Genomic DNA, 14,506 nt, shown 5'->3' with positions numbered 1-14,506 from the left:
CTTAGATCAGTGTGGTATCACGCACCGAAAATAGCCGACCTCCAAGCTCACAACATGTCGCATCGATATTTCCACCAAAAGGCCCTTTTAGAAATGTCAACTCCTGCCTCTGTAACATTCTCTGCATGTCCCTGGGCACACACACACACACACGCACGCACGCACGCACGCACGCACGCACGCACGCACGCACGCACGCACGCACGCACGCACGCACGCACGCACGCACGCACACACACACACACACACACACACACACACACACACACACACACACACACACACACACACACCCTGTAAATTTGCTTCATGTGTGTTGCAGTTTTTGTGTGTATCAGCGTCCCGGGTTCCATTGGATACTGTGAGGCAGTTCATTTTACACCTACCCTGTCAGTGCTGGATCACCATCAGCCCACACCTGAGGTAGCTAACATTTTGTAACATATCTCTCTCTCTCTCTCTCTCTCGCTATGATGGTATATTCTGTTGACTGACTGTCAGTTTGCCATTGAACCTCCTGTACAACCAGGACGAAAAATGTCTGTTGCAAGCTTGCAGCTCGCAGCATGGCACAGAGTGCCGCGCTGTGAGCTTGTATCTGCTATTTTTCAATAGCTAAAGTATAAAATATAATATAAAATACTTTCTATGGATGAAATATATGTTTCACTTTCATCCGTCTATCCGGCACCCATCCATCCATCCATCCATCCATCCATTCTTCCACACTCACTTATGGTCCAAGTCCACAGTTGAGTATCGCGTTTGGGATGAGTTTCAATCACTCAAGCCAGGCCATGATTCTCGGCAGGAATCTTTTCACTTTGGCCAATGTGTAAATACATTTGTTTTTTTCTTCTTTAACTTTTTCCTAGCTCATTTCTTTCACAAGGCGTGCCTACACCTTGGTGATATTTTTGACGAAATCCCTTTTGACGTGCCATTTTGCACAAGAGACGATTGATATTCACGAGCATAAGCTTCTTAAGACCGATGATCCTGATTGACAAGATGGGTGTGTTTACTGTGTTATAATTACAGGTTAGGCCATAACAAACAAAAAAGACAAATCCGTCATCAGCTTGTAAGTTACTGAGTTACTAGGGCCCAAGGTGGAGGGGACTTAATTATTTTATACTTTAGCTATTGAAAAATAGCAGATATACAAGCTCACTGTGAGCTTGTAGATCTGCTATTTTTGAAAAGTCGTGAAAATGTGTGCAAATCTTTGAATATTTTTAAGCGAACATTTATAACTCAAATTTTGCTTCTGGGGGGTCCCTGGAACGAAATGTTTTGAGATGGGGGACCGTGGCCAAATACATATCATTTTGGGGGTCCTTCACATGAAAAAGTTTGAGCACCACTGACATAGAAACTTAGATTTTTCTAAAAAACCTTAGAAGAATTTGAAATATTCAAAGGCTTGCACAAATTTTCAAGGTTTTTCAAAAATAGCAGATCTACAAGCTCACAGCGCGGCACCGAGTGCCGCGCTGCGAGCTTGTAGATCTGCTATTTTTCAATTAGTTAAAGTACCCACGGCCCAGAATTTGGTGCGACACCCCTGGACATAGATGCTTTCCCGGTTTTAATGGTTAATGTGTGATGATCTATGTAACTATGTACTGTATTCGTTTCTTGCAGATGTGGCTGTCAGTGATAGTGAAGGTAACATTTGGCAGTTTTGTCCTTGTCGAGGTCAAAGCACATTCCACAATAAATCGCACCATCGACATACCATCTTTGCAAGATGGTGAGATTTTTAAAACCTACACCTACTGACCTGTAACTAGAGACACATTAAATTGCATACAGTAAAGCTCACATCACAAAGAAGTAAGAACCCTCCCTTTTTCTTACAGTTTGCTCCCTGGACTTAGATGGCAATGTTAAGCAGTGTGACGGTAAGTTAATAACGATATTAATTACTTAATTACTTAAATTTTCAACATTGAACTATGTCATTAATATACCAAGTTTGAGTTATGTGGAAATAAGAAAAAAAGGGGGACGCTGTGGGCGTGTTTCCTCCTCTGCGTGACGGGTCTGTCTGCAGACCACAGATTAGGGGGCGGATTGTGTGAGGGATGCTATTGGACCACAGATTAGGGGGCGGATTGTGTGAGGGATGCTATTGGATAGTATGAGAATTACTCAATCCGCCCCCTGGAATCTCAATCCACCCCCTATGACGTTGCACGGACGGGGCACCCTCCTGATGGAGGAAGTTCCCACTTTGCTCTGGAGAGTTTTTCAAAGGAGGGAGGGGGGGAGAGAGCCAGGGAGCCTGGAGCTCGGAGCTCCAGGGCCCAGGGGCCGGCCCCTCGCCGCTCGAGGCCGACCTGGGGGGCACTCTCGGTGGGGCAGGCCGGCGACGGCGCTGCCCCCCCGGCCCTGGAGCTCCGGAGGTGGTCGAGTATGCTGGTGCTGGGCGGAAAGTGGCCCAGATGGGTGTCTCTACTCGGGTTTGGGATGCAAAAGGTGGTCCCTGGTTCTCTGGAGGTCCCGGGGACCCCCTGGGAGCCGGCCCCGTCCCCGCAGGTGGCTCCTGGGCCGAGCTGTGGCCGTTTAAGTGGTTCCCAGGGGGTCCCCGGGGGTCCGCGAGGCTCCAGGGGGGTCCGCCGGGGGTCCCTCGGCCGAGGCCGAGGCCCCCAGGTCGGCCTCGAGCGGCGAGGGGCCGGCCCCTGGGCCCTGGAGCTCCGAGCTCCAGGCTCCCTGGCTCAGTGCCCACTTTAAGCACTGACTAACACTAAAAGGCAGGGGCAGGGGAGACAAGCTCAGGGGGTCCCCGGGACCTCCAGAGAACCAGGGACCACCTTTTGCATCCCAAACCCGAGTAGAGACACCCATCTGGGCCACTTTCCGCCCAGCACCAGCATACTCGACCACCTCCGGAGCTCCAGGGCCGGGGGGGCAGCGCCGTCGCCGGCCTGCCCCACCGAGAGTGCCCCCCAGGTCGGCCTAGAGCGGCGAGGGGCCGGCCCCTGGGCCCTGGAGCTCCGAGCTCCAACGTCATAGGGGGTGGATTGAGATTCCAGGGGGCGGATTGAGTCATTCTCATACTATCCAATAGCATCCCTCACACAATCCGCCCCCCTAATCTGTGGTCTGCAGACAAACGCACTTGCATGAAAGGGCCTTTCTGTGTGGAGTTTGCATGTTCTCCCCCGTGTCTCCTACGGTAGATACCCTCACAAAAACATGCACAGCCTCCCCCTGGCCAGCCAGTGTTCCCCAGGCGTGGCAGAGGGAGAGCAGAAACCAGGATTACAGGTTAGGCAATTGGCACTGGGTGAAAAAATGGGTTACAAAAAAAAATTAGTGGAGTATGCATCAGCCCTAAGGTGTTGTGGTGCAACTTTCTTCCTGGGCCAGTGATCGCCCCAAAGGTTCTGTGCATTTTTGTGACAGGCCATGCCCACTTCCACGCACAAGTGGTTCCTACACCACACCCTTTAGGCAAATCGTTGTGATAACATCATTCCCATGGCCCAAGACCAACCTTTCCAAGTTTTATGCAAATCTGTCTGTAACTGCTCACCTGCTAAAAGAGAAACACTGAGATGTCGGACCAATGCCATGGCACCGTCTATTTTGGGCTGAGGGAACATAGGGTCTATTTTTGGGTTGAGGGAACATAGGGCTGAGGGAACATAGGGTCTATTTTTGGGTTGAGGGAACATAGGGCTGAGGGAACATAGGGTCTATTTTTGGGTTGAGGGAACATAGGGCTGAGGGAACATAGGGTCTATTTTGGAATTGAGGGAACATAGGGCTGGGGGAAACATAGGGTTGAGGGAACATAGGGTATAATAAATTGTTAGGGAGTGAGGGAACATAGGGCTGAGGGAACATAGGGCTGAGGGAGCTTGAGCATGACCCTGTTGCGGTCTTGTTGGAAATACTAGTGTCTGCATCACAATATGCTATAGTAGCTTGATCCGTACCTTTTGATGTAAACCCATCTCAGCTCCCAGACTTCAGGCTGTGACTGATCACCAGAGGGGTGTGGTCCTCCTTCAGTTGGAAACAGACAGCACAGAGGAGGTCATGTGTCTGATCATGCTCAGGGATGAAATATCTGGACAGCTAGTCAAATGGGTCAGTGAATCTATCTCCATCAATGTATAAAAATCAATACTATTTGCAGAAAGAAGTATATATACTGTAACACTGTTCTGTTCTTTTCAGCGTAAGGGCCAGAGAGAAATGAGCATTCCAGAAAATGATGTGGTGCCATGCCTGTGCTTCCAGGTAACTGTTATGTTTTTTTTTTTCAGCGGTGGTCACAACGCTCCTATACGTGGCCGTGTGTGTGGGTCTGTCTGTCTGTCTGTCTGCGTGTCTGTCTGTAGCCTGCAGTAACCTTTTCTGACCACACATGTTAAGGGAGGGGCGCTGTTGTTCAGGCCAGGCCAGACCAGGCACACACACACACACACACACACGCACACACACACACACACACACACACACACACACAGGGGGGAAGGGGGGGGGGGGGCGGGGGGCCACCGCTCAGTTCGTGTGATTTTTTTTTTTAGATTTGTTTTTGGGCTTTTATGCCTTTATTTGACAGGATAGTAGACTGACAGGAAATGGGGAGAGAGATGGGGAATGACATGTGGCAAAGGTCGTCCGGATCGGGAATCACTAGGCATCATAGCCTAGTATATGGTCCGCCTTGACCACCAGGCCAGCGGGCGCCCCAACTGTTATGTTAATAAAACCTGTATACTTAATTCCAGTGGTCTATAGCAGTGGTTCTCGACCTGTGGGTCAAGACCCCCAGGGGGGTCCCTACGTGATGTTTTTGTGGGGGTCCCCAGATGACGGTAAAGTGACATTTTGAGGACCTTTAACACATCTAAAAATAATTATTAAAAGAAAGTAAAGAAAAATGACAAAAGACCATTACTGCATGAAAATAGCCAACTATACTATAAAAACTGGTCAAACATCTGCCAAAATGTCAAATAATAATGTGACAATCTTTTCACATTATGTATCTGTGGAACCGAGTAAAACAATAAGATCTACAAGCTCACGTATCATGTTGAGATGTGTTGTGAGCTTGTAAGATAGATCGTCTATTTTTGCAGAATGTTAACCAATTATTGTTGAATGTTTGCTCATTATGATTTGTCCAAATCATGTGGTTAAGCAGCGTGAGACAGTTTGATGGAAATACCCCTGTGTAAATGAAGCTTTTATTTTTCACAGGTATGGTGGGAGGAAAAGGAACTTCGCGGGAAATCATGCCCCTTCAAAAACCAACAAGGTGACACTTAACACCTCTCTGTTTTCACTATATCAAATGTAATCTATGTACAATAATTAAAAAAGGTTTTCTGAAACTTTACAGAATTGTCAACGTTCACTAAATAAATATATTTCTAAGCCTCAGTACCAAATGGAAACATGAAACAAAATAGAGTTAAAAGTGTGTCCTTTTACTGAAAATTACTTTCATTTGCCCTGTCGTTCATTAAAAACAAAATCTATTTGAAAAAGGAATGACAGACATGCAAAGATTTGTGGAAATTGTTTTCATTTTCTTTGGTTGCGACCGTAGGTCACCTTCTGGGAACCCAGATCAAAGAAAGGGCGACGCCCACTCGGGCTGTCTCTAAGCGTAGCGACTCTGAGGCTGTCTTGAGAGATAACTTTTACTATGAAAACCTGCAGCTCATGTGCGTCAGTCAGTCAGTCACGCCTCTTGTCACATATATCATATGGCCAAGAAAGAATTAATTTGCAAGTGTGCCTCGCGTCGTCACAGCGAACACACATATTAAGCCCATTTCATTTGGGAATGCCCATATATGGACATATTGGGCGAGGTCGCTTCTCGCCCTTAGGGTGTCTTACTGGTTGTGTGCGTTTTTAGGATTTTAGAGGAGCGCTGACATATTCCATTCTTTTTTCTTAGATGTATATGAAAGAATGCAGCGCAACATTTCCTTATCAATGGAGGAGGCACATTCTAGACATGGCAGAGTGCTGAGCTGGAACGTGACTGCCCCCTGCAGACTGAAGGCAGAGTTGTGGCTGTGCAAGAGAGATGCAACCGGAAGGTGTGATGAGGTGATGGGATCCAGACAGAAAGTATACAACAGCAGTGCTGGCTGGACGTCCATGCCAAAAGGACACAGGGTAAATAAAATAAAACATAATTACTCTTTCATTTTGGAAACATCATGTGTCTGGCCACAGACCAGTTTGTATATGAATTTCAGGTTATTAAACACATTTGTCAAATAGGCTCTATGCAAAGCAGGCATTTTGGAGAGAAGTTGGGTCGCTTCTCACTTCCTTCACAGGTGTTACCAATAATACTAATGAAGGCTCTGTTCCATTCCGGTCAAACAGAGTGAGGGTGCTGATACTGTTCATGACATGTTGGCTCACTGGAAACACTGTTTGAAAGTGTGGTCCAGTTGGGGGTTCCAAATGACCCCTTAAAGGTGTGTAACTCTGAGAGCATACAAATGGAACCAAATGGACCCGTAAGGGCCCATTTGTATGCTCTCAGAGTTATGGGAGTCCTTGAAATAAAATGTTTCAGAACCACTGTGCAACATGAAATGGAACAGAGCCTTCATTAGTATCACTGGTGTGGTAACACCTTTGAAGGAAGTGAGAAGAGACCCAACTTCTCTCCAAAATGGCTGCTGCGCATATAGCCTATTGTCTTGTGGTGCATACACCATACATGTTGCACAGCATTTGTTGTCATTCCTCCCCTAGTCTCGCGTAGCCAGACAACTATTCCACAATCTCCGATTGCGGAATAGATGCCATATAGAGTCTGGAACTACAGCTCCCAAACGCCAAGTATCGGAAGTAGTCACTGCTGCACGGAACTGTAGTCCCATTGGAAACATAACAGAAACACACTGGCACAGACAGTCATTCGAGCGGCATATTCTTGTTATTTCCTTGTATAGTTTAAGAAAACATTTGAAAACATCATGGAAGTATACACCAACAACACCAGAGAATGCCGAAATAACGCCCCCAAAAATAACAAGTAGGACTTGTTATCGCTACTGCACCAAGGGAGCGGGTGCGTCACATCCGTTTTATCCCATACTCATCATAAGACTTCCGGACTGTATGCAAATCTGTATCCACCTCTTTCCGTGGGAGTTTGCTGGAGGCGACTGGTGATTATTTGGACCACACTTCCGGTTTAACAGCAGACATACAAGCTCACGTCGCAGATGCAGCCTGTTGTGAGCTTGTAAATCACACTCGGCTGCGGCGCCGGAAGCTCTGTACAGCGTCTGCGCAATGCACTATGGGGCGTTGGAAACTCGTGGATATTGTATTTGCAAATCGCAGGAGTCAACAGTCTGGCCACACAAGACTATTCTTCCCCAGACTCCTCCAGAGTCCGGCGCCTTTCAACTTGGTCTTATAAATTGGTTTCCCTTTTTTTGTTGACCAAAGGCTATTTTTCTCTTATCTTGGGGTGAAGGCTTTATTTGGGCAGTCTCTTAAAGTCACCAGGTATTGTTATTTTCCATGAGTCTAATCAGTATTGTTAATAATCATCATCATGTTATTATGCTCGGCATTCGCTGTACTTATTGACACGCCTCTTAGGATCAACATCACTGGGGCTAGTATAAATACTGTCATTGTCTAGTAACTACTATGAAGCACTTTGTCTGTTGTCGTTGTGAGGAATTAAAACAGGAACACAAATTCCATGTATCCACAAAGTCAAACACGGATACAATATTTATCAGTAGGGCAGCTTGCCAATGCCACATTATACATTAGTCTTATCTGAATCATATAACATGAGTTATCTTTTGTCCTCAAATATGAAGCAATACAAACTGATTTCCAGGAATAGCATTTTAGGTTGTGATTTTCTTTTTATTTATTGTTTATTTTCTCTTAAATGTCTTTCAGATAAGGGGAGAGTTCATCAACATGACATCACTTCCTACCCTTTGTGTTCAGGTGATGTCTCACAGATCACGTTTAACAAGCACTTATACTTTGTTCAGGTGAAGTCTCATACTTTGCATTTAACAAACATTTATACTTTTCATTATTTGAACGTGTTTAGATCCAGATAGATGGTATGGACTCAATCCTGGAGCCTCATTGTCCATTTGCAAGTAAGATTGTTTCTTAGACCTTGATGCACTGCCAAAAATACAATCAAATCTGGCCCTTTTATTTTCCATTTGTACCCTTTCAAATAACAACTTCTGTTTACTTGAACCTCTGTGATTTATTTTCACATTTCCTCAACAGCACCTCGATGGAGATGGAGTTTGCCCCTCTTTATTGGCCTGCTCATAATCTCTCTAACACTCCTTGGAGCTTATGTAATGCAGGGGCTCCTAAAAGGTCAGCGATATGCATTGATAGGTTATTATTAATTATATGAGGGTATAACTGTAGCCAAATACTCTAGCTGAATGTGTACTCTGTCGTCCATCTAGGATATGTCCGGGGACTCTTGAAGGAGGATAACGTAAAAGGTATGACAAGATCAATGATTGAAGTAATTTGGATTCCTTACAAGTTTTCAGATAAGTGTTTCATTTAGGGGTGTAACAGCGATACGATACGCATCACGATACATGGTTAACGATACGATACATGGACGATATTGGTTCATTCATGGCGATACGATACGATTCCATTCAATGATTTAAAATCGTTATAGTGACTATTTAGCAAATAAATTAAATCTGTGTAAAACGTGTACAAAATCTATTATTATGGAAGTAAACGCTGTGATTCTCTAGAAAATACATGGACATTATATTTCAACACATATGGACAAACCCACCTTGACATGAACACAGAGATTACACACATTTATCGATAGACCAAGAGTAGCTATATGGAATGGAAACGTAATTAGACTCCTCTTTTTAATTTTCCCTCTTAAAATTGCCGAATACAAGGCACAAATATTTTGTTGAGCGGTGGTCACACCGTTTCCTATACGTGGCCGTGTGTTGGGTATGCGTGCATGCGTGTCTGTCTGTATGTAGCCTGAGTCTGTATGTAGCCTGCAATACCTTTTCTGAACACACATGTTAAGGGAGGGGCGCTGTTGTTCAGGCCAGGCACACTCATCACACTCACATTCACACACATACACACACACGCACGCACGCACGCACTCACACGCAGCCTCCACCGCTCAGTTCACACGAGTGTGATTTTTCCATACAATCAATTATTTGCATTGCAAAACGGTTCGATACCGATTACCTCATTTTAAAACGATACGATACAAAGCCAAAACGGTACGATAATTTGCTTTTGCAAACGATATAGTAGATCATTGCACATTAAAATCGATTTTTTTCGATTTTAGTTACTGTATCGTTACACCCTTAGTTTCATTGTCTCTTTCTGAGGTGCAGTGGACGGGGGTCACGTGGTGTTACTCTACCCACCGGATGACAACCAGTTACTGTATGGTTACACCCTTAGTTTCATTGTCTCTTTCTGAGGTGCAGTGGACGGGGGTCACGTGGTGTTACTCTACCCACCGGATGACAACCAGACTCTTCCAGCGCTGACGGGCGGTCTGGGCTCGTCCCTCCTCGCCCTGGGTTTCAGCGTGTCCCTGGACCTGTGGAGCAAGGCCGAGCTCAGCGTTCTGGGCCCCGTGCCGTGGCTCCACTCGCGGCTGGACCGGATACAGCGGCAGGGGGGCAAAGTGGTGCTCGTCCTAACTCAGACGGCCTGGGCTAAGGCCGAGGAGTGGGGCAAATGGGGCTGGGACAGAGACCGACCCCGAGAGGAGGAGGCCGAAGAAAAACCGGGCGGCGGCGCTCCCGCCCCGTGTTCCGACGTCTTCAGCGCTACTTTTAGCTGCATCTTGGCGGACTACCTGCAGGGCCGCGCCGGCGAGCGCTTTGTCTTGGTGCAGTTCGAGGCCCTGCCCTCCCAGCCTCCGGGGTGCGGCGGCCGCCCGCTGCCCGAGCTGTTCCGCGGCCTCCAGCTCTTCAGCCTGCCCTCCCAAAGCCTCGGCTTTCTGACCGAGTTGGCCGCGAGGCGGCACGGCGGCAACCACGAGGCGGCCCGGCGAAAGAGAGCGGGGGGTCTCAGGGCGGCGTCCCGCGCTCTGGCACACGGACTGAGAGGGCTCGCTGCCGGACCCACGGTGTTGCGTCTCACGGCGCTGTCCCCGGACTGTGTCGGGGCGGGGGCAGAGGAGTCTTTGGAGACGGAGCCTCTTCAGCCGTCTCTGACTCCCCCGTCCCCCCCCGGCCCTGACTCCGGTTCCAGAGTCAATGGAGTGGACTGGGTCTGAGAGCAACCGGGAACGGAGGGGGGGTCTTAGGCTGGACAATTAGCAGCACCTAATCCAGCTGTCTTCAACAGGGGGTCTGGGACCTCAGAGTTACTACAGGGGTCCTCCAAATATTTGTGTGATAGAAACTTTTTTCTCTTTTTGTATATAAACCACTTGTACCCTAGCGCCCATATTCTGAGAACTTTAGACAAAAATAGCAGATCTACAAGCTCACAACGCCTCGCGCTGCGAGGCGTTGTGAGCTTGTAAATCGTTGTGAGCTTGTAAATCGGCTATTTTTGGCAAAGAGGTTTGGTGTAGAGGGGGAAAAAGAGCAGACTAAGGCCCAATCCATACCTAAAAAAATCCCCGGGGATTTCTGACTTCGTTTTGAAACCTATACGCCTCCACGCGGCCCCGTGGACACCCATGCGTAATCGTGGCTCTACCTCCCCGGGCAAAAGAAATCCGGCGTCGTCTGGACGGCCTCTTAGTACAGAGTGAAAGGTCAAGTTTATTAAGTATTGACAGTTCAAGTGGTTAAATATCTGAAAACACAAATTGACATGAATCCAAAATACACTGATTGATCGATCGTGCTGTCAAACAATGAAACAATATGAAATCTATAAAAAGGTTGTGGGGGTCCCTGCTTCATCTCTCTCTCAACTAAGGGGTCCTTGGCCTGAAAACGTTGAAGACCACTGACCTAATCCTTATTGACTTGAAACTCGATATCGTCACTGTCTGGCAGAAACCTTGTATCTCCAAGTTTCAAATTTGTACGTTTTCTCGTAAAATAAAGCCCCGCTTCGTCATACAAGACCGTCGCACAAGACTAGTGAAAATAGCAGTTCTACAAGCACACAACGCCTCGCACCGTGAGGCGTTGTGTGCTTGTAGATCGGCTATTCTCACTGTTTTAAATCATTTTTGGAGCGGTGAAAGCGCTCCCAATGAACAGGTATATCCGTGGGTATGTGGCTGGCTGGCTGGCTGGCTGGCTGGCTGGCCCTGTCCGTAGCCTGGGCAATACCTTGAGTGGCCACACACAACACACTAGTTAAAGGAGGGGCGCTGTTTTGTGCAGGCCAGGCACACTCACCACTCACTCACAGGCACAGTTTACACTCACTCACTCACTCACATAGGGTACAGCTGCTCAAATTCACCGCTCCACTTCGAACCGAGGTTTGATTTTTAAAATGATAATTACAAAACGAATGGTTTTGGACATACAAGGTTTAACGACAATATGCTCCTGGAAAAAAAGGGTCAACTTCAGTTGTTCCCCACTCTTGAACTATGTGTGTTTGAGGTATTTGCAGTAGTCCAACTGCAACCCTGATGAAGGCAGCTTAGGCCTAGAATTATTGAATGCTTTAACCAGTGAAAAATAGCAGATATACAAGCTCACAGCGCGGCACCGAGTGCCGCGCTGCAAGCTTGTAGATCTGCTATTTTTGAAAAAGTCGTGAAAATGTGTGGAAATCTTTGAATATATATTTTCAAAGCGAACGTTTGTAACTCAAATTTTGCTTCTGGGTGGTCCCTGGAACTAGATATTTTGAGATGGGGGTCCGTGGCCAAATAAATATCAGTTTGGGGGTCCTTCACATGAAAAGGTTTGAGAACCTCTGACATAGTAGTCTCTCAAGAACAGACTAACTGAGCTCCATTTAAGTGAAAAGGACCTTTTCTTTGACGATGGCTGGCCAGATTGCTGACATAGAAACATGGGGTTTTCAAAAAATCTTAGAAGGATTCAAAAGACACTTATAGAATCGGGTCAAAATTCAAATTTTCACGATTTTCCAAAAATAGCAGATCTACAAGCTCTATTTTTCAATAGTTAAAGCATAAAATAATGGGTTAAAGCCTTGTTGTACTTTGTAGCGCTATCAATGGTGTCACAACACATTCTGTTGTGATGTGAATGGCATGTACAATTGTCTGTTTACGGTGCAACACCAGCATGATGCAACTAAATATTAAATCAGACAGACTGTAGCTGTTGAAATGCTTTTTAAATCAATATAAATAATAATAAATGGAAAAGAAAAAGAAAATCTCAATAAAGTACTACTGAATGAGAGGAACAAGGGTGCCGCTACATTTACATTTCACTGGCCTGAATCTCATCAATACTAGCCTCGGAAACCCAGCCTTTTATTTTGGCGATAGGAAGAAAAATAAAAACATCAATACAGACGTGTGTCTCACCTACTTTGAGACTGACATCATCTTGTTTTGCCATTATTGACATTCAAGATACACATGCATTAAATCCTTACATCACAAGGATGTTCATTTTCTTCAGGTATATTATTTCTCCCTGGGTTCAGACACAATGGCTCCTTTTCATACAATATTGATCTTTAACAGTTTATTGTATAATAAAGTCTGTCTGCAATATTCAATACACAAGTTTTCAAATATATGCAACTCTGCAGAGAAACGTTAACACAAATCAGCCACTTAACGTGCATTAATTATCGAATTTCACGTGACTGAACTGTTAGGCCTACTGTAAGTGGCATACATCCATCATTTTCAGCTATTATTTAACATTTATGGCATCAATCGATATGGTACAGAGCATATTCCTGAAGACCTAAAGGTGACATGTTCCCTGTATTTGTTTACTGATATTGTTTATGCACAATCCTGGTATTGGAATACAAATAGATGTTATTTTAGTGCAGACTTCCCTTTGGGGCAACTTTAAACTTGTTTGGCTTGATTTGTCAGTGATTCATTTCAAGGATCCCCAATTTGATATGCATTATTAGGCTATTTGATAAGATTTCTTCCTATCTAATCTTATTCTAATCTCTGGGGCCCTAATCCACAAAAAAAAGAAAAAAGAAAAAGATAACCAAATGATTTGGTTCTGAATTCCTTTAGAGATAGTGTGGAACAGAGATAACAGTGAAACTGTTCAAATATATATTTTGATGTGTATGTGATTTGGTCTGCTGCATAAATCAGTGGCTCCCAAAGTGGGGTCCGGTGCTGGGATCCCCAGGGGTCCTTGAGAAGTTACAGCCATGTCTGTATCTTTGAGAGTGCATAGCACACTCTCAGAGTTAGGATTTTATAGTGTAGATTGAGGGTCCCAGCCAGGGGTAAACAAAGCTCCACACAGAACGTAGAAGGTCCCTCAACCCACTTTGGGGACCACAGCAGCACTATAATACATTTAGGGCTATAGCTCTGTTTCTGGTAGGCTAATATTTGTAACTGTATGTCCATGGCAAAAATAGAATCTTGACAAAAATGCCCACTCACACAAGCCGGCATGGCGATGAACCCAGTGCATATCATACCTAACCCTAACCCGAACCACTGCTATGAGTCAGGGGTTCTCAACCTTTTCAGGCTGCGACCCCCCAAAAAATCATATTTTAACTGGCGACCCCCCACCCTTAAGAGTTGAGGCATTACATTTTGTATAACACGGTTCTATTGTGAAAATAGCAGATCTACACGCTCACAACGCCTCGCAACGCAAGGCATTGTGAGCATGCATGTAGATCAATTTCTGCCTCTAATATTTGACAATTTGACCAATGTTTAATTTGTCATTTTAAAAGTATTCAAAAGTGCTTCAATTGTCACTTTAGAAATGTACAGATACCCTCTATACACTTATGTTGGTTTGTTTACTGTTGAGTGAGAAAACAATGTTGCACATTAATCTGGGGACCCCCCCCCAAAATAATTTGGGGACCCCTCCCCTGAGGGTCCCGACCCCACAGGTTGAGAACCGCTGCCATAAATCATTTAGCTGGGTCATGTAGCTGGGACCCCCACCCCCATGGGGACCCCCACTGCCCCACAGCTGTTTGGTGGGCGGTGTCCCACCGTCTGTCGCGCAGCTGGCACACATCGGGCGTCAGTGATTGGTTGGTTAAAGTGCCTCCCAGGGGATGTGGGCGGGGCCCGGCTTGCTGCAGCCTCAGCAGCTGCAAGAAGACAGACCAAACGGAGAGTGGAGACTAGAAGCGACTAGAAGAAGCCTCTCATTCACTGGAGCTTTAGCACACAACAACGTCCTTCTGCGAAGGGACCAACGGGATATTACTGTGTGCGTATGTGGCATATCGATCGACAGAAAAATGGAGGTTAACTTATGGTTATTATTATGATTGATTGTGCGAGGAGCTGCAACACCACCACGGAACCAGAAGCAAGTCGTCCCACCACTAACTGCAT

The 14,506-nt window shown here is 45.9% G+C and overlaps 1 protein-coding gene across 1 annotated transcript; it reads left to right on the top strand.

Moving 5' to 3' along the window:
* Window positions 1-5,973: 5,973 nt before the first annotated feature.
* On the top strand, window positions 5,974-10,306 carry LOC308291052 (interleukin-17 receptor C; the record flags this gene model as incomplete). Its single annotated transcript, XM_080732968.1, has 5 exons — window positions 5,974-6,159; window positions 8,090-8,141; window positions 8,281-8,376; window positions 8,472-8,510; window positions 9,501-10,306. 5 exons carry the CDS (start codon window positions 5,974-5,976, stop codon window positions 10,304-10,306), a joined length of 1,179 nt encoding a protein of 392 aa, XP_080589094.1.
* Between the last annotated feature and the right edge of the window lie 4,200 nt (window positions 10,307-14,506).

This window comes from Nannobrachium achirus (genome assembly GCF_963921795.1).
Source record: "Nannobrachium achirus genome assembly, chromosome: 9".
Classification (NCBI taxonomy): Eukaryota; Metazoa; Chordata; class Actinopteri; order Myctophiformes; family Myctophidae; genus Nannobrachium; species Nannobrachium achirus.
The sequence above is the reverse complement of the archived record's forward strand: the minus strand, read 5'-3'. Positions and strand labels throughout refer to the sequence as shown.